The sequence below is a fragment of the Podarcis erhardii genome (genome assembly GCF_964252035.2).
Source record: "Podarcis erhardii genome assembly, chromosome: 17".
Classification (NCBI taxonomy): domain Eukaryota; kingdom Metazoa; phylum Chordata; class Lepidosauria; order Squamata; family Lacertidae; genus Podarcis; species Podarcis erhardii.
Genome location: NC_138515.1, coordinates 16,185,137 through 16,210,484, shown reverse-complemented (window position 1 = coordinate 16,210,484; position 25,348 = coordinate 16,185,137). Strand labels below are relative to the sequence as shown.

The window sequence follows — 25,348 nt, the reverse complement described above, 5'->3', positions numbered from 1 at the left end:
AAGCATTGATTATTACTATTACTACATAGGGGCCACGGGGGTCATCTTGCCCAACCCCCTATAATGCAGGAATCTTTCACCCCTCGTGGGACTCGAACCCACAAACCCGAGATGATGAAGCGTCTCATGCTCTACAGAAGGAGCTATTCAGCAGCCCATTAACACCATCATCGTCATCATTTGCGAGGGCAAAAGCTTTCCAGCTTGCAGGGCTCGGGGAGAAGGCAGAAAGGGCCACCTGCCGGCGGGCCCCGTTGTTCCATTGCGCCAGTTTCCCGGCTAGGACGTTTTTGCCGCCCCGACACCAAACACCAAACGGCGGCCCGCCTTTCATTTCGGCGCGTGGCAGAAATTCAACAGGTGATGCTCCTCCTCCTCCACCACCTGCTGAAATCCTGCATCTGTGCGAAAGGCGCATGGTGAACCCCGCCGAGGAAAAAGAAGCAGCAGCTTGCAAAGCTTGCAAGGAGGAAATCTCTGGCTGCCTAGGCTCTTCTCGCCTAAGCAGCTTTGCTCGCGAGTAAACCCAGCCCCCGCCGTCAGAGAGAGAGGCGCCTGGGGGAAAGGACCCGAGGCCCCTCCTCCCCTCCCCTCCCCTCCCGGTGGCGAGCGAGGGACGCTGGAACGTTGGCGTCGCCATGGCAACACGACGCTTTCTCTCCCCCCCCCCCCGCCCGCACGGCGACGGTGTGGCTGCCCTGGCGGAAGGAAGAGCCCCTCTCGCGCCCCGGAGGATGCCGCTCAAGGTGGTGGTGGAGCTGCAGATCCACGCGGTGAGGCCGGCAGGAGAAGGGGGCTGTGCAAGGCCAGATGCGGAGAACCAGAAATGTAGCTGCGAGATCATATCAACACGTGTTTGCGTGCATACACGTATATGCCTTGTCTACACGAATGTATATATACGTTTGTGTTTGTGGTGAGGATGCCACTGGAGGTGGAGCTGCAGATCCACCCGCCAAGGCAGGCAGGAGAGAGGAGGACCCCAGAAATATACCCCCCTATATATAATATGTGTGTGCACATGTATGTATGCATGTATATACATTGTGTGTGTGTACACATACACAGTGCTTCTTTTTAAAAAGTGCCGTACTCACTCTGAAGTAGTTACAATCAGTGCCACACTTTTAACATTTGAAAAAAGGTGCCAGCACTGCATACTCCTGAGTAACCCCAGGAAAAAAGCACTTGTTTGTGTATATATGTGTGTGCATCTATGTATATGTGTATGTGTATCTATCATCTATCATCTGCTCTTCCCTTTTTCTTTTTTCTTTTTTGCCCCTAGTTGGGAGAGGGAAAGTTGCAGTGGATAGGAGGGCGGGAAGCCAAAGCCCTGTTTCTTTCTGCAAAAAACGCTAACTTATTTCCAAGGCAGAGAAGCCAGAGTTCAACCTTGATAGCGATGCCGTTACGATTTGCTGTTCCCCAGTCCAGTTGGGGATGGGTGATTGCCTGTGCTCTACACATGCCCAGAGGTTTTCTCATCTGTATGTGTGCTGTTTGAACTGTGTAAAGTTTCATCATCCAAGAATATTTGAAATATAGAGGAGAAGGCCCGGGGCGGGGAGGAATCAACAGAAAAACGGGGAGCGCCCTCATTTTTCCACATTCCACCCCACCCAGGCCTTCACGTCTCTAATTCACAATCAGTCTTTTGTTACAATTGTGGGGTTCTCTGCACTGTGGTTTAGAGTAGGGCTGGATCTCAGGTTATAGTTTAAAGAGAAGCCAGCAGCATGGAATGTAAACTTACTTTCCAAGCCAGAATATGTTATTGTTCTTACTTGTCCAAGATTCACTGATGGAGAAAAGATCACTGGAGATCGTGATCACTGTTTGAGCTCCCCCATCATGGCGTCACCATTCATATTAATGGTGAGAAGGGTTCCTGCAAAGTTTTGTGGGTTAAACCACAGAGCCTAGGACTTGCTGATCAGAAGGTCGGCGGTTTGAATCCCCACGACGGGGTGAGCTCCTGTTGCTCGGTCCCAGCTCCTGCGCACCTAGCAGTTCGAAAGCATGTCAAAGTGCAAGTAGATAAATAGGTACCATTCCGGCGGGAAGGTAAACGGCATTTCCGTGCTTCTCTGGTTCGCCAGAAGCGGCTTAGTCATGCTGGCCACATGACCCAGAAGCTGTACGCCGGCTCCCTCAGCCAATAAAGCGAGATGAGCACTGCAACCCCAGAGTTGGCCATGACTAGACCTAATGATCAGGGGTCCCTTTACCTTTTATACCAAGTAAATGTTTGAGTGAATTCTGGGTCTATAATGGTGGTGCTTGGAGCTGGCTCAACACATTTTGCTGGCTGAGGCGGAAAAGCAAACGCTGCCTGCCCCGTCAAGTTATATATTTTGGCAACTGAGTTAGAGAATCCCATGAGCAATTCTTCTGCTTACCCAATGGCAGTAAAAATGCATGGAGTAACTAGCCATTTGCTTCCCTTCACAATCCTCAGAATTAGATGGCTGAGGCAGCTGCTATGTGTCATGCTACGTCTGTTCATCATTTTGCAGTTGGTGGCAAACAATCACGATGCACCTTCTGCTTCTGTCTCCTTTCAACTGTTCTGATCTTCTCTCCCATCACAGGTCTCTTGTCCCGGTGTGTACCTGACGGAGAAGAATGATGTTTATCTGCATGTTTGCATCCTGGGCCAGTGCAAGGAAACTGAGAGCCTTCGACCCATCTTCCCTCTCTTGTTCCACGAGAAAATGTGGTTTGAAAAGGTAACCTAGGATTGCGTCTTGCAAAATACTTGCCTAAGATGAATTGATTCTCCCCCCCCTTTTTTTTTGAACCTAAGCACTCTTCTATATCAGATCGAGAGTCTGGCTGAAGGCCAACAGCTCTACATAGTCTTGGACACAACAAATGTAAATGGGTGAGGGGATTGTGTATGTTTTATCTCCATTTTGCATTTGCCATAGTCAAAAATGCCATGCTTGTTAGGAGGCAAGTATTGTTAACTTTGAGATGCAAGGCTCAGAGGCATCCTGAGAGAATTAACATGCTGCTGCCCAGTGCTACTCATTTCATCCCATAATAAGCCTTCTGGTAGGGGTTCAAGGCAGCACAGGGCGACACCTTACACATGACACCTTACACAATCAGTGGGATTGAAGATGACATCCATACTCTTCTAGCAGGGCTTGATCTTGATCAGTGGCACTATCAATTTAGTTCACAAAATCTATATGTTGCTTGCCCATATATTGGAGTATTTTGGGGCTCTTTTCTTGGAATATAGTTGATGAGTGACTGCAGGTTTGTTTGTTTGTTTTATCAACGAATCTGAAAGTCATAAGCACACTTTTTAATTCTTGAGACTACTGTTCTTCAGCTTAGTGCAGTAGAAACAAAATAGGAAAGAATGCATTTGCCTCCAACAGTGGTTCTTTAATATATTGTATTGTGGGATATATTGAACTTCAGTAGGACAAAAGCATAAATCTTTGGAAGTGCGGTAATATGTACATTTCTTTAAACTGAATCAGCTGATTGATCAATATGTTAAAACTGTGTGTGGTATTCAACTAGGTTTTACTCAGTGAAGACCGATTGAAATTAAAGGCCTTATCTTAGTCATATTCATTAATTTCAGTGGGTTTACACTGAGCACAACTTCGCGGTTTTAATCACATGGAAAATTATTTAATTGGTTAATAGCTCTAATAACTCTAACCTTGCCTTTGCCTCCGTTCTGTAGGTATTTGAAAAAGCTACAGATCCTGTTGCTGTTGTAGAATTGCTAGAAAGTAAGTTTTCCTTTCTGTTATCTGTCGCTGAAGGTACTGTAATTACTGCAGGTCCATGATGATATTTCCAATGGCTTGGTTCAGATGCAATGGAAAACCATGGTTTCCTTCTATGTGAACGGGCTACACAGTCCTCAGCCTTGCACCGGCAACCCCCTCCCAACTTCCTCTTTCATGTAGCAGAGGATAAAAGTGAAAGCATCTCCTTTAAACTAAGCATAGTTCCCTGTGGCATTTAAACTCGGGTAGCCATGGTTGGAGAACTGTGGTTGCTCTAAAACTGGAAACAGAAGCTTTTGATCCCAGGCACAAAGGAGAAGAGGGGAGAAGGAGGTGCATGCAAACCTTGGTGTGGCTTGTTCTCCTAGCAGGAAACAATGGTTTCACATTGTGTCGGGTCCAACCAGTGTGTCATGCTTCATATTTATTTCCCAGAAAAGCTTGTGGGTGATGTATAGTTTTTGACCATTCATGAGGGGCTTCTTCTTTTCACCATAACAACCGGGGAATATAGTGTTATGAGTTTCGGGGGAGGGTAGTCTGTGTGCCTTTTTCTGTGGTGTTTCAAATATACATGATTTCCACAATGCCCCAGGTAAATGGGGTGTTGCCTGTATATTCAAAACCCATTGGGTTCAATGGGGGTAGAATTGCCAGAGTCTACCCCCCCCCGAAGCCTGCCTCCTTTCCACCCCCTTTTATATTTTACATTTTAACTTTTCCCATAAAGTTGAACATGCACAAGTTGCAGGCTTAATGCATAGTTTAAATATTCCATGTCTCTGTCATGAATAACATAGTTTGTTCCTCTCCTTTTAGGAAATGTAACAAAGTTCCGATTAGTCGAAGTGGTACCTTCAGGTAAACAGGAGAAACCTATTCTTCACAACTTGCCTAAACTCAGCAATGAAAGAATGAATCTTGGATGATGTTGGGGTTAGAAATGCTGATTTCTTTTTCCCTGTAGTGTTTCTGTATCTGTTGTTGTTATTACTTACTTAGGAGGAGGTGATACAAGACAAAATGCATATGCCATTTTAATACTGGACAAAATATGTCCGTCTGTGCAACATTCATGGAAATTAGCTGGCTGGTGGCATTTTGTTGTACAGGAGAATTGAACACATGGTGGCAGAATAAGCCTTCTATAAGATTCAGTCCTAAATGGCTTAGAAAGCTTGTGGTGTCACCTTGTTTAGCTGTTTGTGTGATCAGTTTGCTCTCAGAAGGGCTTTCAGGTGATGAGTAAAGACCTTTTTAATTCTTAAAACTGTACTCATGTCACTGCATGCAATTTATTTATTTTTTAACGGAATTTGGCCAAACTCAAATATATTTTAAACCTAATTCTTCCCCGTTCCCCACTGCTCCATAGTATATATTTTCATATAACTGCTAGTATGATCAACTACACCTTGTGAGATCGTTTAAAAATTCACAACGATTAACTGATCCAGCGGTAGGAAAAACTCAGTAACCTATGCAGTTCATAGCTGTTGTAGTTTTCATCTATGAAGATGAGGGTGAAAATGTCAAGATCTTTGTTGTCAGGGCTCTTTTCCAGCCGGAACCCACGAAAACTCCTTAACTACAGGAGCTAGTTCCAAGTTATGAAAATCTAATAAAAAAATTAATAATAATAATGGGGGAAAAAACCCTATAGAAGAAGAAGAAGAGTTTGGATTTGATATCCCGCCTTTCACTCCACTTCAGGAGTCTCAAAGCGGCTAAAATTCTCCTTTCCCTTCCCCCCCCCACAACAAACACTCTGTGAGGTGAGTGGGGCTGAGAGACTTCAGAGAAGTGTGACTGGCCCAAGGTCACCCAGCAGCTGCATGTGGAGGAGCGGGGAAGCGAACCCAGTTCACCAGATTACGAGTCCACTGCTCTTAACCACTACACCACACTGGCTATAGGAATTAGTTCCCACAGCACAACACAAATTCTAGTGGCTGAATTTCCTCTTACACCTCCTCCTCCTCCTCCTAATCCGGCTCACGGAATTTCTGCAGATGTGTTGTACACTTTGCAACAGAATGTTTCTTGGAGAACCGTGAGCAATGAAAATGGCCTTTTTTGACTTGCGCTGTGAAGAGGGCTTGTGATCCTTTGTGGGGGACAGGTTACAGTGTTGGCTTGCATTATCCTAGCACTCTTTCTCCTTTGGTTTCACATTTCAGGGAAAGGCGAGCTTGCATTTTATGAAGCGAATACTCGAGGTTTTCTGTTTCCAGAGCCTAAACTGACTCCTGCGTATCCCGGTGTGGACAGAGAGTTACTAATGAAGACACGGCCTTCTTTCCCAGTAAGTGGTTATGGAATGTGTATCCCAAAAAACAGAAAAACATCTTCTCAGTAGCCGGTTCCCACTTATGTCACAGTGATTCCTAACATGCAGTAAACATTTATCTTCTTTATTTACCTTGGTTTATTTAACGCTGGAACCATTAAGCTATGGGAACCATTAGGAAAACAGCTGCAGGACAAAACAGAACAAAACAGAACACAGCCCCTCACAGTCAAAATAGGCAGAAGAGAAAATAATTAAGTAGCATGGCATGTCTCCATTTGAAAATTACGAATCCCTTGCTGGCCTAGTCCTCACACGATAAGGCAGTGCATGGCTACAAAGTTAAATATGGTTCCTTGTTTGTTGTACAGTGGTACCTTGGTTCTCAAATACCTTGGAACTCAAACACCTTGGCTCTCAAACACCGAAAACCCGGAATTAAGTGTTCTAATTTTCGAACATTTTTTGGAAGCTGAATGTCCAATGCGGTTGTCTGCTATTGTTTCTGGGGCACCTGAACCAATCAGAAGCTGCGATATGGCAGTGCTCAGAGGGACAAATAAGTACAGCAGCAACAGCTGGGAGGAAGGGGCAGGTAAGTGCGTTTAGGAAACAGGGTGCACTAAGAGCATGTTTCTCCCCAAAACCTGGATCCAGCCTTCTCTGTGGTGGTTCCTCAGTGTGGAACATGCTCCCATGCAAGACCTGCCGGGCCCCTTCTCTTCTCGCACTTAAGATACATTTGGCGGCTTTCAACAAAATATTAAAATACAGTAATGCATCAAACATTAAAAGCTTCCCTAAACAGGGCTGCCTTCAGATGTCTTCTAAAAGTCTGGTAGTTGTTGTTCTCTTTGACATCTGGTGGGAAGGCATTCCACAGGGCGGGTGCCACTACCGAGAAGGCCCTCTGCCTGGTTCCCTGGTTCAGCAGCCTTTGGATTATTAATGGCTACAATGTTCAACTCATCCAGTGCTATTCATGAGTCTTTCTATAGAGGTTTGTTGGATGTGCTTTAATTGTGAAATGTTGTTGATTTTGATATTTAATGGTGAGTTTTTAACCAGGTTGCTAGCATCTTCGAAATGCCATGAAGTTAAATAGGTAGGAAGTTTGATAGCACAAAAAATGGAGTCATGTGTGCTAAATTCTTTGATGCTACTGGAGAGCTTTGATTAAAAAGCAGTACAAAACTTTGGGAAGTAAATAAATATCTCCAGCACCTGACAACAGCCAGGCTGCCGAATTCTGCATCCGTTGTTGCTTCCTTTTACTCCCGGGGATTTTAGCTGTGGTTAGAACTGGCTGACTTGTCCTATTTGTTAATGTAAGGATGCTTGTTCATGTACAGGTACAGCAACGCAGCAAAGCAGAGTGGGTTGCATCACCATAGGTACGGCAGTGGCAATCTCATTATAAAATGTTTCTGCCACATATTAGCCAAATTTATTTCTTTTGAACTGTGCTATGTAGCCGCTGTGTCGTGAACGCTGGCCAAAATGTTACCACGCCAACCTATTGCCCTACAAGCCTCGGCCACTTCTGGCGATGGCAGCTGTTTCACAATGCCACAGTTGTGATTTTTTTTTTTTTTTGTGATGGAACAATCATGTCTTTTCCCAAACAGCATTTGATAGGATCTGGACTTTAATAGGTGAGTTTTAAACCAATTCTGTGCTGAAAGGTGCTTAATTATTTACAGGAATTTGCACCCTTTTCCAAGCAAAAGACATCGGCTCCAAATGTTGGGATGCTTCTGTAGGATTGTGAGGCAATATCTTAGCTGGTTTTGCTCTCCTAAGCTTTCTCTTCTAATAGTTACATACCATATTTGTTACTTTCATGAATAAATGCCTTGAAAATGCCCAAGTATTTGATCATTTATCTTTGCTAAAGCCTGGCAAAGATGTGGATATAGCAGAGACCTTTGGTAGGCCTTTCTGTTTGTTCCATATTGAACACATGCAGCCATCCTAATTTCTATTAAGTACAGTGGTACCTCAGGTTAAGTACTTAATTCGTTCCGGAGGTCTGTTCTTAACCTGAAACTGTTCTTAACCTGAAGCACCACTTTAGCTAATGGGTCCTCCTGCTGCTGCCGTGCTGCCGGAGAATGATTTCTGTTCTCATCCTGAAGCAAGGTTCTTAACCCGAGATACTATTTCTGGGTTAGCGGAGTTTGTAACCTGAAGCGTATGTAACCTGAAGCGTATGTAACCTGAAGCGTATGTAACCCGAGGTACCACTGTACTCAAATGGTCCTTTAATTCTGTTTTTCTTTTTCTTTTTTATCTTGGTTGGGAAATTGTTGACATACTTACATGGGGATTTTGCCGCTTACTGTTTTCAGTTTTACTTATAGCATACTGGCCGCCTATTCCTATGCGTGGTTTACTCAGGAGTAAGTGTCAATGAATTGAGTGGGAAGTACTCTCAGGTGTGCATTGAACTATAATCTTGGCCCATTTCATACTTTTAATGAAGGCTTAAAAAAAAACCTCTCACATGTAAGGCTGCCTAACAGGCCAAACCTATTCATGTATACCTGAAGGAGCGTCTCCACCCCCATCGTTCAGCCCGGACACTGAGGTCCAGCTCTAAGGGCCTTCTAACGGTTCCCTCACTGCGAGAAGCAAAGTTACAGGGAACCAGGCAGAGGGGCTTCTTGGTAGTGGCGCCCGCCCTGTGGAACGCCCTGCCATGAGATGTTAAGGAAATAAACAACTACCTGACTTTTAGAAGATATCTGAAGGCATCCCTGTTTAGGGAAGTTTTTAATGTTTGATGTTTTATCACTTTTATCACTATGAATATGATGTTGGGAGCCGCCAGAGTGGCTGGGGAAACCCTGCCAGATGGGCAGGGTATCAATAATAAATTATTATTATTAAGAACCAAGCTCCACCAAACCTAAGGGAACTTTCACCCATATGAATGAGTTTAGGCTGCAGTTCTAAATGCACTTGCAAGAGAGCACATCCCATTAAATCAAGTGGGGCAGGACTTATTTCCAAGTAACCATGCTTAGGATTGCCTTGCAAAAGATTAAAATAGCAAAATCTATTTTAAAATAATAATATCTAACTGCATTTCTTTTACACAAATTTCTCATTCTTTTTTCAAATCTTTAAGGGCATTGCACCAAAATTAGAGTTTTCCACAAGGACAACTATTACAGAACTTCCACTTCTGTCCAGAAGATGGTATCGTGTAAGTAATTTTAGCTAATTAACTCAGAGATGAACGGCAACATTTTCAGTCGCATCCAATCTCTCTTAATACCTCATTGCGTCTAGTATGACATAGCAGTCGTAGCAATTCTGTATCTAGATAGTTCTCTTCAACTTCTGCTCAGATTATTAGCTACCTGGAATTAGCCCTAAGGAGCAGAAGGCTGTAACCATTTAAATTTTTTATCATCCCTAAAAGTGGTACTCTTGTTCAAAGATGATTCAGGGCTAGGCGTTGTCTTCCTCCAGTGGATGCCTGGGTCTCAGTTCAAGGAGGAGACAAAGAAAGCACGGTTCAAGGTCTATGCAGTGCTTTCTTACTGGGGTTACGCAGGGGTACGCATACCCCTAAACATTTTGTGAATCTAAGTTTGGCCTCGTTGAGGAGCAGTATTTCAATATGAGTAGGAAAATGAGAGTACCCCTAAACATTTTTTTAGAAAAAAACCATACCACTGCATGTATGAGACTGTCTTTCCAGATTGGGGCAAAACAAAGTTAAACCGATTGAACAATTTCTGTCTGATCTCATTTTTCAGCTGTCCAGTGAGATTGTAGCCTTATTGGACTTTACCAATTGGTAGGGTGAGCGTTCCTCCCAGACGGGAGGAAGGAAGTCAAATGACACCGAGGGTTGGTTCAGAGAAAGAGTTTATTCTGCTCTCTGGATAGCAGAAGGCACTTGCATGGTCAGCTCACAGCAAGTTCAAAGAAATGAGAAATTTAATGCAGTATATATATCCTCCAGGCACCCTCTCCACCCTTCCCCAGGAATCCAGCCACGTCAGCTTATACACACAGGTTGACATCACAGATGTTCCTGCTCCAGTACTTTTAACCATAAAAGGGTGTTCCTCTTCCTGTACTCTTGACCATATAAGGGTATTCCTGTTCTGGCACTCTTATCTTGGGGTAAGAAGGTCACCAACTCTCCTGGCGCTGTTCCCGGACTAGGTCTGTGCATCAGAGTGTGGTCTTTGTGGTCAGGATGTAAGATAAGACCCAGACGCATCATCACTGCTCCACTGGAACAGTCAAGGCCATACATTGCCGTCACGGACTGAAAAAGGAGAGAGCTTTGAGCGCTTGTTTATACAGCTTAAGTTAAAGCATTTTAGAAATGATCCCTTGGAGAAGGAAAAAACGAGGATTTTGGGTCCCGTTTCAGACTGACTGCACAGAAACCCATTCCTCCCCCCTTCAAGATAGCCAGGGGGCACAACTTCTTGCTGTGTGGATATTTCCTCTGCCATACCTATTCCTTTCTGTAGCCAGGTCTCCAGGCAGCGGGTGTAGATATTAATGTATTTTGCAGGGCAGAAATAAGAGCCGGTTGAGAAGGGCTGTCTCAGCATCGCCCCGGCGGAGGAGCATTTCACCGGCACGATGTAAGACAACAAAGAATAAGGGCTGTAGGCGATTCTCAAGATCATTCCCATCGCGTTCTCCGTCTCCAACAAGACGTCTCCGGGAGTTTTGCAGGGAAAGCCAGGAGCAGACGCCTTCTCTGAGCTTGAGGTCTGTTAAGTTCAAGTCAGAATCAGACCCCAGGCCGCCTTTTGTAGTTCGACATGTAAGTCCTGAGAATGTAACTTTTTAAAAATTGCCTGGCCAGGCAAACTGGGCGTTCATCACTGTTCCTCCCGGTAGATTATAAAAGGGAAATTATAAGGGTCCGCAAACGGAATGCCGTACAAAAATACTTCTGTACAACGTACACTAAGGGTGTAAATACGCACTGTAGAAACGAGCAGAACCTGCCAATTCCGATCAATAGAAAAGTAAGATTTTGGAATGAATAAGGTAAAGGTAAAGGGACCCCTAGGTGCTGTGGGTAAAACCTCAGTGCCTAGGACTTGCCGATCGTATGGTCGGTGGTTCGAATCCCTGCAGCGGGGTGAGCTCCTGTCGTTCGGTCCCAGCTCCTGCCCACCTAGCAGTTCGAAAGCACATCAAAGTGCAAGTAGATAAATAGGGACCGCTTTATAGCGGGAAGGTAAACGGCGTTTCCGTGTGCTGTGCTGGTGCTGGCTTGCCAGAGCAGCTTCGTCACGCTGCCCACGTGACCCGGAAGTGTCTCCGGACAGCGCTGGCCCCCGGCCTCTTAAGTGAGATGGGCGCACAACCCTAGAGTCGGACACGACTGGCCCGTACGGGTAGGGGTACCTTTACCTTTAAAGGGACGCCTGACCATTAGGTCCAGTCGTGGCCGACTCTGGGGTTGTGGCGCTCATCTTGCTTTATTGGCTGAGGGAGCCGGCGTACAGCTTCCGGGTCATGTGGCCAGCATGACTAAGCCGCTTCTGGCGAACCAGAGCAGTGCACGGAAACGCCATTTACCTTCCTGCCGGAGTGGTACATATTTATCTACTTGCACTTTGACATGCTTTTGAACTGCTAGGTGGGCAGGAGCTGGGACCGAGCAACGGGAGCTCGCCCCGTCACGGGGATTTGAACTGCTGACCTTCTGATCGGCAAGTCCTAGGCTCTGTGGTTTAACCCACAGCGCCACCCGTGTCCTTTTTGGAATGAATAATAGGGCCCAATTGCCCTATTGGATCGCTGCAGAGCCCAAATTGTTTACAACAATATCAATGGGATGTGCGAGGGCTCCAAGGCCTCCTAGTAGATTATCCTATGCATGGTGACGATCTGGAGGGGACAATACCATATCCAGGCCTGGGTGCAGTCTTAAGCATCTTGGCATAATGTGAAATGTAATTCTGTGTTCCAATAAGCCTCCTTTCTCAGAGCACAGCGTAGTCCGCAGCCTGCCCAGAGACTTCTGGGCCCTGATATCCAGCAAGACCCGCACTTGAGTCTTTGCCACCACGGACACGTCTAGGCATTACGTGACACTGGCTATCAATTTAGTAGACTAGCAGGCTGGGAAGGACAAAAACATGAGTGCTGGAACTGACCTCCCACATATTGTCATAGTCCAGAGCACATCAAGCAAGGTGCATCAAGCAAGCGTTCAATTCAGCAGCGTATTCCATCGCAACAGTTAATCCAGAGAGGTCGTTTGGGGAACAGAGCTGCTGTGCATTTATTTCCAGGGTATCAGGCAACATGCAACTATTTGAAATCAGAAAGAAACTTCTCTCGTGGACAGTGTATTCTATATTAGTCCGTAACACACTTTCTTTTAACATTTAGGTTGAATATCAGATAGCTTTAATAGATAATCTCTGGTACTCTGACCAGTCACTGATTCCAAGTGCTACTCCTGTACAGTGCTACCTCAGGTTAAGTACTTAATTTGTTCCGGAGGTCCGTTCTTAACCTGAAACTGTTCTTAACTTGAAGCACCACTTTAGCTAATGGGGCCTCCTGCTGCCGCTGCGCCGCCGGAGCACGATTTCTGTTCTCATCCTGAAGCAAAGTTCTTAACCTGAGGTACTGTTTTTCGGTTAGCGGAGTCAGTAACCTGAAGCATATGTAACCTGAAGGGTATGTAACCTGAGGTACCACTGTACAGGCAAACCTTGGAGTTACTTCAGGTTCGGTTCCAAGCCGCCTCAATAAAGCAACAATAATAATTTTATTACTTGTACCCCACCCGTCTGACTGGGTTGCCCCAACCGCCATAAAAACACAGCAAACATGGCAAAAAAAGCAATTCTCTTGGTTTCCCAGTGAGTATAAAAGTTGTGTTTGCACTATACTGTAGTCTGTTAAGCCAGGCACCCCTGGTTACAGGGGCGAGAGGAGAAAAACCCTGGGCAACGGAGCAAACTGTGGTTAGCCAGAGTGGAAGTGAAAGCTTCTGAACTCTTCCTCGCAGCTATCGAGAGAAGGAGAGGGATGGCTGGCAGGGGGACACATCTCAGCAGAAATCTAGGCTTGTTCATTTCTCTCCAAACCACAGTTTAGTGTGACACAGGAGTGGTTCACCCAATGGGGCAGGAGGGAGCGGAATGTGGCGACGACGGCAAAGTCAGGACTTTGCAGGTGCATCGACAAGAGCGGCGGACAAGGTCCAGTGTTGTGCCCCTCCAGCAAGCAACAATAACACCATTACTGGAAGGCTCTTGTGGTTTCAGGTGTGGCTGAATAATACAAAATCAGCCAGTGGGGCAGAATGACTCATCCCAAGCAGGGTTAATTTAGAACAGCTGTTCTCAATTTGTGGGTCCCCAGATGTTGTTGGACTACAACTCCCATCATCCTAGAGCTCTGGCCTTGCTAGCTAGGGGTGATGGGAGTTGTAGTTCAACAACATCTGGGGACCCACAGGTTGAGAAAGGCTATTTTAGAAGGAGGTGAGGCCGGAGCAAGCGAATCAAGGCAGCCTTCCTTGTAGAGTGGAATTTTGGAATCGTATACATCTTTCCTTGTTTAATGAACCACTTGCAGGCCATGAGCAGCTATCCTGTGGGTCACTAGTTTGGGAATGACAGTCGTTTTAACTTTTTCTGAATATCTGAAATTTGGTTGGATTCAGAGTGCTCCTTCCATGAGCAGAAGGACCTGAGATCCATTGGATCCCCCTACAGGAGGAAGAGAGAGGATAGGGGGATTTTTGTTGATTTCCCCCAGGGCTACCTCCCACACTTCCCAGGGGCACTTCCAGAGCAAATTTTCAGGTGCCTGTAGGGGGAAGAAGGAATCGCTAAAAATGGGAGCATCCCAGGAGCAGAATTCCACTCTTGGGAGCTCTGGATCCAATGTTTTCAGTTAATTAGAGGGTTTAAAGCCAACCAGTCAGTTTTAATTTAAATTGAGAGATACACGTTATGGAATGTCAAAGGGACCAGGGAGGGAACCTTTTAAAAAATTGTAATGTTAATGGCAAGAATCGCAAGTATAGGTTCTTTTCCAAGCCTAATTCTGTTGTTTTCAGATATTCTGTTGTTTTAAGATTATTGTCTTGTTATTATTTCTTTGGTTTTTTTTTAAAAAAATTAGGTAGATTCTTCTAAAATGTTTTCTGAGCCATATTGGATTCCAAGTCAAAATACGAGCTCATCAAGGAGTTCCCACAAATTTCAGTTGAAACGAGGTACTTAACAATTCCTTAATCTTAATTAAAAATGTGAGCTGTGCTGATAACAAGACCACCATGCATGCCATAGGGTTCTAATACGCTGTGGGTTGTATTCTGTCACCATTACTCCGTTGAATTGATGTTTTATTCACATTGCTCCATTGATTTCTCAGGAAAGTGGGCTACTCTTTGGGATAGCATCCCAATATGTTTTGCATTCAAATCCTAAATCATTATTTCAGTTCCATGGGAATTCATGAGATTTCTCTCTCAAGTAATGGATTTCAGATCATGTTATAAGTTGCAGTTTTCACCCTTTCATTTGCCGTTGGGGTAAAGGAATTCTCCAGCACAACACTGCTGAGTAGTTTAGTACATAAGATACTAATACATTTTGTATTATTATTATTATTATTATTATTATTATTATTATTACAGTCATACCTTGGAAGTCGAATGGAATCCGTTCTGGAAGTCTGTTTGACTTCCAAAACATTCGGAAACCAAGGTGCGGCTTCTGATTGGCTTCAGGAAGCTCCTGCAGCCAATCGGAAGCCCTGTCGGACGTTTGGCTTCCAAAAATAGTTCGCAAACTGGAACAGTCACTTCCGGGTTTGCGGCGTTTGGGAGCCAAAACGTTCGAGAACTAAGCTGTTCGAAAACCAAGGTACGACTGTATTAAATTTTTTATACCGCCCTATACCCACAGGTCTCAGGGTGGTTCACAGGATAAAATCATGATACAAAACACACAGAAGACATAATCAAAATAAAAACAAGAACAACCCAATGTATTCAGCTGTATTCAGAGGCAGTTCCAGATTTAGTGGGCCCGGTTAGTTCTTTCTGCTTTTATATGTTTGTGAGGTTGGGGGATGAAGGCAGTACCTTTGAGAATGTGCAGAGTGCTTTCCCTTTCTCCAGCATAACCACAGCTCGTTTCAAACATCCTGTGATTAGAATAAGGAACTTTTAGGGCAAAGGCTGCTCCTTCCAGATATCACCACCCATTTCTTACATTTGTGTAATCTGCACCTGTTAAACACACCTGCAAAGATTAGTGCTGTTGATGTGCTTGGGAATTGACAATTCCTGTGAGCGGACTAGCTGGGCGAGCTACATATATGGATGGATGGCAGGGCCCGTGAAACAGTTGGAGGCAAAGCAGCGAATCTATTTTGCTTGCTTCTTTCTGTTCTATATTAGAAATTGTGTTGACAAACCAACCAACCAACCATATGAAACCATCATTGCATCTTTCCTCAGCCCTCTTTCCATATGTGATACATTGCAACTATAGGCATTGTTTTAATTCTTCAGAATTGATTCTTTTATTTTTTATTTCTTGCAGCGTTATCGTACGATAGCTGGAAGTCTGCTTGCCCGGCAGCAAAGGTAATTTAAGAAGTGGAGTCTGTAGCATCATTTGCTGGTTAGGTTATTGGGTGTATGGCTTTAATAAGACTAGATGCTTGCCATGGTAGTGCTTGAGGTTAGGGAATGAGAAATACTTGAGGGGAAAAGGCTATTTATCAGTGTCTGGCAAGGTCACACAGTTCATGTAACTTTCCACAAGGCACGCTTTACTCTGCACTAAAAGGTGTGTAAAGCTGGTTCGGATATAAGCCAGCAATCATACTTCTGAACTGTCATTCCCTGTGAAGAATTGTCAGGTCTGTAGGTGGTTGCTCGCGAGTAAACAGCCAGAACTCCGACCTGCCTTTTACAGGTTTTATTTAGTGCAAACTATGTACCGTTCAAGAGACGTGGGTGGCGCTGTGGGTTAAACCACAGAGCCTAGGGCCTGCCAATCAGAAGGTTGGCGGTTCGAATCCCCGCAACAGGGTGAGTTCTCGTTGCTCGGTCCCTGCTCCTGCCAACCTAGCAGTTTGAAAGCACGTCAAAGTGCAAGTAGATAAATGGGTACCGCTCCAGCAAGAAGGTAAACGGCATTTCTGTGCGCTGCTCTGGTTCGCCAGAAGCGGCTTAGTCATGCTGGCCACATGACCTGGAAGCTGTGCACCGGCTCCCTCGGCCAATAAAGCGAGATGAGTGACGCAACCCCAGAGTCGGCCATGACTGGACCTAATGGTCAGGGGTCCCTTTACCTTATGTACAGTTCAGAGATCTGGCGGGAAGGTAAATGGCGTTTCTGTGCACTGCTCTTGTTTCCCAGAAGCGGCTTAGTCATGCTGGCTACATGACCCGGAAGCTGTACGTTCCCTCGGCCAATAAAGCGAGATGAACGCCGCAACCCCAGAGTCGTCCGCGACTGGACCTAACGGTCATGGGGTCCCTTTACCTTTAAAATACAATCTGTAAAATACAACCTGGGTCTAGATGGAGAAAGTTCAGAGCATTTTCATCCCAAGAGGGTCTCTTGCTTCTCCAATAAGCAGAAGAAGCTTGAGTCTCAGAACAGAGAAATCAGCCAAGCTCTCTGCCTGTTCCAGCTAGCCCACATGGTTCTCCAAACGATTTTCCTTGCTTCCATCATCCAAACTGAAACCCTACATCCCTTAAACTCTTTTTGCCTCTGCCCACTAACACAGCTGGAGGAGGGGTCCCACCTCTCTTCCTCCGGCCTATTCCTCTGAATTATTACTTTGTCATTTGGCTGTCTGTCTTTATCTTTACAATCAAGTGGTATATGAATGTTGTGAAATAATAATAAATAAAACTCTTCCTTTCTCCACAGGTAACCAGAGAGCTGGATATGCAATACAGCTTGGATCCTGGTTCATCATCACTTGAAACAAGGGAGCCTATTGATTTTGATTACTCTCTTTCTCTTTGCCACAAACCTTCATCTGACTCCTCAAAGCGCTACCGATCACCAAGCCCATGTGCGCGGTGGGCGTCTCCTCAACACAGGTGACCATTCCTAGATACTTAGGTGACAGGCGGTCAGCATGTCTAGGCACCCCTGCCTCAAAAATTCCTGGAAGTCAGTCGCGGTGGCCGATGTTGCGGTTCTTATTTGCCATCCTATTTCCCAGGATCAGCTGCCAACCCTACGGGGCTGTCAAATTTATAATGCCACCATATAAATCTAGAGAGATAAGTGTATGGGACCAATGGCCATCAGGGACAGGCTTGAGTTAAAAACAGCCACAGCTTTGATTACAAGTTATTGGGGTTTGGTGCAGCATAGGTCAACGTTCTGACCTTTGGGCTGCCCCATTGTTGGCCGGTATCTCCACCCCAGCCTGTCTGCTGGGTGACATGGAGGAGTTGGCAACAGGAAATTTCAACCACAGCATGGGCTGCTTGGATGGGGCCCATGGAAACCTGGGAGTGTGGTCTCTAGGCCCCTCAGTGAAGCCAAGGCCTTAGTTCATGGAGGATACAGTCATCAATGGCCGCTAGCCATAGAGACTGGCATCTGAAGTGGTAGGTCTCTGAATACCAAATTTTTGGTGACACCACCTGGATTGCAGAGCATCCATCTCACTTTAATTTGGCAGGCATCCACCTTGCTGACGTTGTGTTGATAAAAAGACAATTTTTGCATTTCCTAAGGCCTTTGGCAGTATTTGTTTTTTAAAATTTGCTGGCTTTGCAAATTTGTATAGTGGCGTGTTTGCTTTTGGGTGATTGTGGAATTCTGTTCTTTTCACTGCGAATTTTAAAAAATTGCAAGCCATCCTAGAGACTTTCGTTAGGCAGGTGGAATAATTTATTTGAATAATAGTAAATAGGAGTGGTGGCGATTGAATGCAGAAGGCGCTAAAGTGCCTTTCACACAACACTTTATTCGAGGCTTGATGGGGGATCTCTGGAGAATTATTAACATCCAGAGTTTCTTCCTCGTGACAGGTTTAAGTGACAGTTCTCTGTTTCTTTTTCATGCTGACTGGAGAACGCAATGCAATGATGCTGATCAGGAGAGATTAAGAAGAATAGGAGCTATGTTCCAGGCAGGCCCCATAAACAATCCTGACCTTGTGGTATAAAAATAGCCAAGAAGATCTGAGAGAATTCCATATATTTGGATTCCTTTGCCATTGCTTTGTCAAAGAGATACTTTGGGTTCATAGTCAGCACTTTGGCAAAAGTTGGCCTCCTCTGCGGAACCGTTCCATTTGTTGTTCGTAGTAGCAAGGAGAGTCATTCTACGGGTGTCTCTTGGTCCTAACTTGCAGAACATAGAGGTCAGAGGTTGAAACAATTCTCTGGCTGCCTAATTTCACAGCCGTAAAAGAGGTTCAGAGGGCTTCTGTGATGGTGGGGAGTGGAATTAGGAACTGGTCGCTACCTGACATTACTTGCGTTATGTGATGGGACTATATGGAGAGAAATCACAAACGCTTAGTATCAAGTGACTTGAGTCCCCTGACATTTTTTTCAGGATATATTCCAGCCCAAATTCAAGCTGGGAAGAGATTAACGAGAGAGTGAAAAACCTTCTAACTTCAGACGAGGCCATACAAAGACTATCCTTTGTAAGTATGATGTGCTTTAAGCAGAACTGTTATTGATTCCTCTCACTCCAGTTGCAAGAGTGAAGTCCTATAAAGCCTCATAAGGCTTTACATATAAAACAGGAGTAGATATACTGTGGTCTTCCATATGGATTGGTCTCCAGCTTCCAGCAGGCAGGGCCAAAGGTCAGGGATGATGGGACTTGTCATTCGTGTAACACTTCTGTCGACTTATTTATCTCTATTAAATCAAAACATTTCAGTCAACAATGGGGCTGCCATACGTCTGGGAATCGGACTGTCAAAATGGCGTCGGGGCGGATTTTGGGGGGAGATGTCAACAAAGGTCAACGACTTGGTCCGGATTTTCGCTTTTGGGAATATGGCAACTCTAGTCAACACTCGTTAACTGAGCGGAGTTGCGGTTTAAAGTTTTAGCCAAAGTTGCTCTGGGCCAATCTGTTCAATGGGCGCCATCAAAAATGGCAGCAGCATGCCTAGTTCCCTTCTGTCTTCCTATGTGCTGCAACTTAGCTCTGCAACATGACATCCCACCCCTCCCCACCCCCTCGATTTCATTGGTTGCTAATACTGGGAGACAAAGACTCATCGCTTTGCCTAGATCCTGTGTCCTTTTAGATGTTCCCATAGTTACGTGGCAGCCGTTTTTCTATGAATGGCTCCTATGTGGGTTTTGTGGTGTTTAAATGACCCAACCAGATGGATGAGGATTGTTCATGTGGATTACGAGCGTGGGACCATCTTGAGAGTGCGTGGTGGCAACAGTTCCATGTGGAAAACGACAAGGTCTGCTCTTGCCCGCATTTGAATGTTGAAGGGACATTAAGTAAATGACAACAGACGTTGCGTGGGCAGGTGGGGAAGTCAATATGTGCATGCTGTTTTCAGCAGCTGCACATCTGGAGTAACATCTGCTTTGGGCTTTAAACTTCTGTGTTCCTTTTCCAAGCTGCCTAATGCAAGACCCAAAGCCTGGCTCAAGATACGCCAGTCCTCTATTACCTCAGCAGCTAAAGCCTACAGTAGCTAAAGAGGTCGTGATACTTTTGCCTATTCGAGAAGCCTTGGATATTGCCAAGATCAGTCAGTTGGGTGATTCACATAGCTTGTGGGTTATCAATAATTATTAAAACAAACAAGCTCACTTGGTAGAGCATGAGACACTTAATCTCAGGGTTGCGGGCCCTACATTGGGCAAAAGTTTCCTGCATTGCCAGGGGTTGGACTACATGACCCTTGTGGTCTCTTCCAGCTCTACAATTCTATGGTTTTAAACAAGCAGAAAGCCCCTCAAAGAGCCTTCATTTTTCCCAACTATGCAAAATAATCACAGCAGAAGAATGCAAATAAGTTCAGTGCAATTTTTTTTTCTTTGCAGATATACAATGCCTCAAACTTCAAAATGCAAGTGTATCCTGAAAATTGCATGCACACAATTGCAAAACCCATAGGCACTTTTTGCACATTGCAAGGAACATAAATGTGCTTCTCGGCTGAGCCTTTCCCCCCGCTTTGGTCATCTTGCAGAGGAAGAAGCTGCAGTTGTGCACTCTGTGGGACATCAGAGCCCTATATCTTCACAGGTCCTCTCTGCCAAACATCTGATGGCTGGAAGGGGACCCGCAAGGGCCTGATGAAATCAAGTTGTGGTCCACATCCAGCTTGTGGACGGGGAATTCCCCACCCCTGATTTAACTCTACCAAAAAGCCTTTTTTTCTGCTCATAATTTTTTGTGGCCATTCATCTCCCCCTCCAGGATCTCAATGTTATGCCTTGTTTAAATCAGAAACTGCTTTCACTCACTAATTTCAAAGCTCCCATGATGGAGACACAGATCCATGTGAGTTAACCCAAAGTGACATTACTTGCTGTTGTCTCTCCAAGATGATACATTCTTCTAATGAACCTTAATAGAAAGGTACTTTGACCGACAGAGCTAGAGGACAGTGTCATACATCAGTTGTTCCCAAACGTGCAGTGATAAGCTTCTTTTAATTCTCCTAGAACAGGTGATATATTTGTTTTCAGCGAGGCACATTTAGCAGCGCTGATGACGATGAACAACCCAGGTTTAACGGGGAAACTATTTTGCAGGGAGCCACTGATTCCGAAATTGATGATGTCCTTGAAAGAAGGTCCATCTCTTTGAGGAGTTCCCCACTGTGTGACTCAACGGAACAAAGATACTGCTGGTAACTGCTGTCATTGGCAAGGTATGTTGCATAAAACCACCTCCTCCCCCCCCCCTCTCTCTCTCGATTTATTGGACTGGTCTATTTCAGAAGATTAAAAAAATAACTGGGAAGGTTATATGAAGCCTGCTACAAATCGGTAAGATAAACTATTACAACAGCATTCCAGGCCCCGTAAGGTGCAATTCTCACACCGACGTGGGTCAGGCAGGATGAGAGTGATTGCAGTGGTATCTTGCTTATTAATAGGACCATAGCTGTCAACTTACAGATTTGAAAATAAGGGACCAGCAGCCTCGAAAATAAGGGCTCAGCAGCCAAAATAAGGGATTTTAGTCAACCAGCAGCCAAACGAAGCTTCAAGCAGTGGTTCCCACAGCGCAGCAACCCGGCAAAGGGGATGCAGCAAGGAAAACCACCGTCACCTCTCCACTGGGAAGCGCTGAGCAAAGGAGAGTCCCCAGGCAACGCGGCCGATTTGATCAGCACGAAGCATGCAAGCTCCACCCCCCAGTCATTCTTAGACTCCTTATAGGGTGAGCAACACAGCCAAGCAACACAGTTGGAGCCTCCCTCCTCCCTGGCCAGCAGGGAGGGAGGGAGGGAGAGGAGCTGCTTCCTTTGAAACCCGGGAAATTTAAGGGACATCATCAATAAGGGACAGCAGCGGGACACGGCACTGGGATTAAGGGACTTTCCTGCCAAATAAGGGACGGTTGACAGCTATGCCTGGGACCTGTCTTGTGCTCTGCTATGAAGATGCCATTGTCCCTCGTGTTCTGCCATTCATTTAAAGAGCGTGCAAGAAACCCAGACTGGCAATGTGGAAGCCCTGCAGCTTCCACCACTTTCCACACTGTCTCACGGTCCGAAGGTTCTTCCTGGTGTTTAGTTGGAATCTCCTTTCTTGTAACTTGAATCTGTTAAGTCAGAGGTTTTCAGCCTTTTTGAGTCCACGGCTCCTTTAACCAACTACATTATTTCTGTGGCACCCCTGTGGAGCTCAAGAGTCCAGTTTTGTCACCCCTTGCCTGCAGAACTGGCAGCCTCTCACCCTTTTTCAAACACCCTCCCTTGTGGAGTGTCCCCTCAGCCTCCTCTCCCTTCTCGTTTTTATATATATATATAAATTTTTATTAGTTTTTTAGCATATCATTTTCAACGGTAATTAAACATACTTTTACATTTTATTCAATTTTTTTTACTTTCATCCGCCCTGACTGAAAATTTTCCAGTCTAATCTCTTAGTATGTATTTCTTAATTTTCCCTATTACATTTCAATCTCATAACCAATATCTCTATCTTTTTCTACTTCGTACCACTTCGTCTATTTCTCCTTACAAAACTACTAGCGTAATTTGTTGATTACAGCAGTGTTTCCCAACCGGTGTTCCGCGGCACACTAGTGTGCCGCGAGACCTTGCCTGGTGTGCCGCGAGTCGGGCGGCGAGAGGCGGGGCGGCGGCGGCGAGGATCTGCGTCGAGCCGGGGACGGCTCCGCGGTGGTGGTGCCGAGGTTTCTCTCTCCATTCTCCCCTCACACACACACACACAGGAAATAACACAGGATCAGCTGACAGGACCCGGCCAATGGGGCGGCGGCGGGGCAGCGCGCGCAAAAGGGAGGAGCGCGAGACAGCGGACGAGGAGGAGGCCGGCATGTCCGGGCAGCAGCAGCAACAACAGCAGCAGCAACTCCCGCCGACGGCTCCTCAAGCCCCGGGCAACCCTACTCCCTCACCGGCCTCGGCCGCCCTCCTGCTCCACCCGCCGCCGCCTCCCCCGCCGCCGCCGGCCACCTCGGCCCCGCCGCCGCCCCCTCCTCCGCCCGCTATCGCCGCCACCACCACAACAGCCGCCGCCGCCTCAGCTGGGCCCATGCCTGCTGGGAGCGGCGGCGGCAGCAGCAGCAGCAGCGCCCCGGCGCCCTTCCTTCACGGCGGCGACCCGGCCCTCCTGGTTCGGGAGGCGGGCGCGAGAGCCCCACCCCTCGGCGCTCGCCAGCTCCGCGCGCGTCCTTGCCTGGGCGAAGGTGCTTCTTGGACGGGAGGCTGCGGCGACCAAAGACCCCGGCGGCTGTCAGGAGGAAGCGGAGGAGGAGCGGGAGGCTGACCCCGAACTCGTGGGAGGAGGAGAGAGAGAGAAGGCGCTTGGGCAGCCACCCCAAGCCGGCGCACGCGGGCGCCCCTTTGGAGCTGCCCACCTGAGCGCACGGGACAGGAGCGGCGATTTGATTCGCGCCAGGCCACGCTTGCTGCGGAGGGAGGAGGAGAGCGGCGCCTTCCAGCCTCGTCTCGCTTCGTGACAGCGCCGACCGAGCCTGAGAGGGAGCAGATCCGAGGGGGATCTCCCCCACCCAGCCACCCCCTCGCCGCCCGCCCTGCTCCTGTCGTGGCAGCTGACGAGCCGACTCGCCCTGACCTGCGGGGTCCCCCACGCCGCCTCCGCTCACGGCGGCGACCCGGCCCTGAACGAGCAGGAGAAGGAGCTCAAGCGGCGCCTCAAGCGGCTCTACCCGGCCGTGGACGAGCAGGAGGAGGAGTTGGAGGAGTCCCTCAGTCCCTCGCTTTGCTGCCTCCTCCCCCCCCCACCCCCAAAGCTTGGAGGTTCCCCGGCAAGGGGGAGGGAAAAAAATTGAAACTTACACTTTCGTGCGTCCCTCCCGGCGTGACGCTGTGCGCTGACGTCACGGGGCTGTAATGGTGGTGTGCCTCGAGATTTTTTTCATCAATCAAGTGTGCCTTTGCCCAAAAAAGGTTGGGAAACACTGGATTACAGTTGCTCTTCAAGTAATTCATATACTTCTTCCAATCTTCTGCAAATCTCTGGTCCCGCAGGTTTCGAATCTTTCCTGTCATTTTGTCCAATTCTGCATAGTCCATTAATTTTGTCTGCCATTCTTCTTTTGTCGGAATTTCTTCTTGCTTCCTTTCTCCTCTCCTTTCGTGTGTCCAAAAAAGCAGCATATAAAATTTATTATAAATGAATGAATGACTGAAATAAACAGGACTGGCTAGCACCTTGCGCAAACTATAAATGGATGCATGCTCCAGAATCCATTGTAAAAGATGGAAATTCTTAAGTAGATGCGCAGAAGGTTTTCTACAATAGATTGTTAATAAGGGTCCCTAGAAATAGTTTAATTTGGTTGTGTGCTTTTTGATGTTTTATTTATTGTTTATGGCTACTTCTGTTATGTTTGTACTTAACGTAATTTCTTATATATTGTAAGCCACCTTGAGCATGGTTTTAACTTCAGAAAGGCTGCTTACAAATAAAACAATTGATTGCTGCTTAGTTTGCAGTCATCATTGGAGAACTGCATTCAGAGCAATGATGTTACAGTTCCTTGCAAAACAAAAACAAAAATAGAAGAGGATCTACGGGTTTGTCCAAGCATGAGGTTTCTCTGTAATATTTTATCAGTTTCCCCCACCCTGTAGTAATAGACAATTTAACACCTTTTTTCCAGAAAGAATGCAGCAGCCTTGGGATATCGACCTGAAGACCCATTGCTGGCAAGATTTTTGTTCTAGAGCTAACTGATGAATGGTTTATTTTCTGTGTGATGTTATGTCTAAATTGGTTTGAAAACAACACTCTGTATTGTAGTGCTGATTAAAGGTTTGATTTATACATTTTCAAACAAGTGCAAGGCTATCAGCTTATTGTGGGTTGATGTCATGATCCTATTGATGGTGCTATATACTTCTTTAAGATTTTGGCTGCTGAAAGTATTTTCCATGAAAAACCTACTTGGAATTATGTTACCACTCAGGACTGTGTCCTCAGTGTAAAGCTTAGTTTTAGAAATTTGGAAGCGAATACCATTTTGAATTGAATAAAGGCGAGGGGAAAGAGTTTGGTTTTGTGCTGGTAAGATACACAGCAAACTTTGGGACCAATTCGGATGGTCCGCCCCCGCCACTTAATGGATCCAAATGGTTTCCAGAGAGTGGTAGGGGATGCCTTATCCCATGTTGATGGCCTTTCAGCTGATTCCCTGGTGGCCCGCTGGAATGCGGAGTTAACCAGGGCTATCGACTGTCTGGCTCCGAAGCGCCCTCTCCGATTGCATGGAGCTCGGACAGCTCCGTGGTTTTCTTCGGAGCTGAGGGCGATGAAACAATCGCTGAGACGGCTAGAGCGTCGGTGGCAAAAAACTCACTCCGAATCTGACCGGACACAGGTTAGAGCTCAACGTCAAGCCTACCAAGTGGCGATAGCGACGGCGAAGAAGACTTTCTTCACCGCCTCTATTGCATCTGCAGAAAATAGTAGCAGGAGACTTTTTCAGGTGGTTCGTAATTTAACGGAACCACCTTTACCACCGGGGCTTTGTAAAGACCCCAAGATCTCCTGCAACGATTTTGCAAAGTTTTTTGCAGATAAAATCACTCATATTCGGAAGGAGCTAGACACCACCGTGGGAGCAGG

At 46.2% G+C, this 25,348-nt stretch overlaps 1 protein-coding gene across 6 annotated transcripts; it reads left to right on the top strand.

Moving 5' to 3' along the window:
• Positions 1-347: 347 nt before the first annotated feature.
• Positions 348-24,561, top strand: SPATA6L (spermatogenesis associated 6 like). 6 transcript variants are annotated; one of them, XM_081845324.1, is made up of 13 exons: positions 349-860; positions 2,595-2,732; positions 3,713-3,761; positions 4,581-4,622; positions 5,942-6,066; positions 9,185-9,262; positions 10,598-10,855; positions 14,194-14,287; positions 15,624-15,667; positions 16,971-17,146; positions 18,624-18,717; positions 20,813-20,931; positions 24,388-24,561. In XM_081845324.1, exons 1-12 carry the CDS (start codon positions 639-641, stop codon positions 20,912-20,914), a joined length of 1,422 nt encoding a protein of 473 aa, XP_081701450.1. In that variant the 5' UTR covers positions 349-638; the 3' UTR covers positions 20,915-20,931; positions 24,388-24,561. The 6 variants fall into 6 exon arrangements, with proteins under 6 accessions (XP_081701453.1, XP_081701450.1, XP_081701449.1 ...); XM_081845323.1 differs by having other exon boundaries at positions 350-860; positions 24,384-24,561; XM_081845325.1 differs by having other exon boundaries at positions 353-773; positions 24,384-24,561.
• The last annotated feature ends 787 nt before the right edge of the window (positions 24,562-25,348 follow it).

Coding starts and splice junctions, on each gene's coding strand:
- SPATA6L (XM_081845324.1), top strand. CDS start 639: ATGGCAACACGACGCTTTCTCTCCCCCCCCCCCCGCCCGCACGGCGAC. Junction 2,733..3,712: donor AGAAAATGTGGTTTGAAAAG/GTAACCTAGGAT, acceptor TCCGTTCTGTAG/GTATTTGAAAAAGCTACAGA. Junction 6,067..9,184: donor AGACACGGCCTTCTTTCCCA/GTAAGTGGTTAT, acceptor CAAATCTTTAAG/GGCATTGCACCAAAATTAGA.